At 51.0% G+C, this 2,204-nt stretch overlaps 1 protein-coding gene across 1 annotated transcript in view; it reads left to right on the forward strand.

Annotated features, from left to right (window-relative positions):
• TCP1 (t-complex 1) overlaps positions 1 to 2,204 on the forward strand; it is a 26,676-nt gene that overhangs the window by 2,034 nt on the left and 22,438 nt on the right. The window contains exon 2 of the mRNA XM_019527090.1: positions 1,453 to 1,538. Coding sequence (XP_019382635.1) covers positions 1,453 to 1,538 — 86 coding nt within the window. The remainder of the gene's footprint in view (positions 1 to 1,452; positions 1,539 to 2,204) is intronic.

The raw sequence follows: 2,204 nt of genomic DNA on the forward strand, positions 1-2,204 counted from the left end.
GCAAAGTGGCCCTGCCCCATGGTCCATGATCCCTGCTGCAGCCGCTCGCGGCCCACACAGGGCTGTCCTGAGCAGGCAACGGGGCAGGGGTGGGGCCGGGGCCACTTTTCCCACGCACAGCACCAGCTTGTAACTCATCCCCACTGCCAGCTGAGGCCCTGTGCCGGCTTCTGGCTCACCTGTTGGGGCTGTGCTACGGCAGCAGCAACTGTGACGACACCTCCGCCCCCCCGCTTGCCGTGCTGGGCAGTGTTTGCTGCTGCTGCCCGCCCAGAGCTCGCACCACAGTAGGCTACAGTGAGACTGCCGCTGCTGCCTCTGGGCTGCCCAGCAGGCTGTGAGCAGCTGCAGCAGGGAGCATGGGCAGATACACTGCTTTTGCCTGTGCTCGGCACCAACCCATTTCCTGCCAGCAAGCGCAGGGTCGGGGCTGCATGCTGCCCCGTGCCTGTACCACAGGGCTGGGGGGACACTGAGAGTGAGTGGGCATGGGAGCCAGTGGGAACACAGGGCCCAGACTGGTGTCCTGGGGCCAGCGCCAGCAGGGCCCAGAGCAGGCTGACAGGAGTCTGGGGGTCCGGGCCAGCTCCCTTCTCTCCCTGCTGGTACAGCCCAGCCTGGCTCCACAGGCCCCTGTGTGGCCCTGGGACACTGGTCCCAAGATGGTGATCAGGGGGCGGGTCACCTGCCAAGGGGTGGGGCTACCCATGCCGTCCTCAAGAGCTTGCCAAAACTGGGTAAGTGGCCTTCCACCCAAAATAATTGCCCACCCTGACCTAGATTGCTCCCTGAAGGTAACCTGTCTGCCACATTCACTATTAAATAAGGTGAATTTATGTTAATAGGAAATTTGGTACCATCAGGTAAATACCGGTAGCAAGAACAGCTCTTTGTAAATACTGATTACAAACATAGGAAGGGGTTTGGTACTTTTAGAGTTCCAAAGGGAAGATTAGATTTTAACACTTCCCATTTGACTGCCACTTCTTCGATTTACAGATTAAGTGGCTATGCTTATGGGATACAGAAAAAAGTGCCAGAGTCTGAAGGAAAGGATTGTTTAATATCTCTTTCCTATATGAGATGGCAGAACATTATACAAGAAGACTTTGAATAATAAGTAAATTACATGTGTTTAGTACACTTACAGTTGTGGGTTGATTAACTGTATTAGGCAAAAATTACTATTTTAGTCCTGAAACCAAAGGAGGTATCTTCATGGTGTCCATTCAAATTGTGCAAATGGATTTGTCATGGATCCTTATACTGTCACCCCAACCATTTGCATTTCCCCAGTCAAGTAGGCCCTGAAGAAGCAGATGTGCCAAACGTAGATAAAAATAATTTATATTTTGGGCTTTTAAAACAGGGACTATACTTACAGAAATGTGGGCTATAGAATCAGCTATTTGTGAAGAGTTATGTAGTTACTTGCTGTTGCATTTTTTACAGTTACAGCTGCAGCTGCGATTGCCAACATTGTGAAAAGTTCCCTTGGGCCAGTTGGTTTGGATAAAATGTTAGTGGATGATATTGGTGTAAGTAGACGTATGTCTTTGTCTTAAACTGTAAAGAAAAGGTCTCTGCTTGCTTTCTCTCAAATTCACTCTGATTTATCTAGTAGGGACCTGTTCAGTCTGTTCCTGTCTAAAATGTTGTTCATGGTCTTTATGCATTTAGCAATTTGACCTCTTTAGTATGACTATGGAGGAGCACTCATTTTTTTACTCTAATGTAATAAAAGCCTTAGTCTGTCTGTCTGTCCATAACAGTTTATTTGCACTTTGATTGGTTGTCTTGGAAGCCAATTGGAGTGCTCTGCACAGACAAACACACAGGACAGAGTGCAGGCCTGACGCCATGATAGCAGGGACTGAGGGGCTGGAGTGGGGGGGGTGAGGTCAGCAGTGCTGGCCTGGCTTCTGCCCCCCAGCTGTGCTCCTTGGAGGCAGTGGCGGTGTGGAGTGCTGGTGGTGCAGTGCTGGCCTCGCCGCCCCCCCCCATCCAAGGGGTGGCCATGCCCCCCACCCCCCGCACAGACAGGAGCTGCGGGGGGCGCCACAGGGCTGGAGGTGGAGCACTGTGGGGTACTGGGTGGCAGCACTCCTTCCCCCCATCATCCATGACAGGCAGTTTGCTACTTTTTAAATAATAGCTTTGATTATAAGTTACAGCTAACTTTTAATCCATGATGTGAATTAGAT

This window comes from Gavialis gangeticus, unplaced genomic scaffold, assembly GCF_001723915.1.
Source record: "Gavialis gangeticus isolate Ggan-Ray unplaced genomic scaffold, GavGan_comp1, whole genome shotgun sequence".
In the NCBI taxonomy this organism is placed as follows: Eukaryota; Metazoa; Chordata; order Crocodylia; family Gavialidae; genus Gavialis; species Gavialis gangeticus.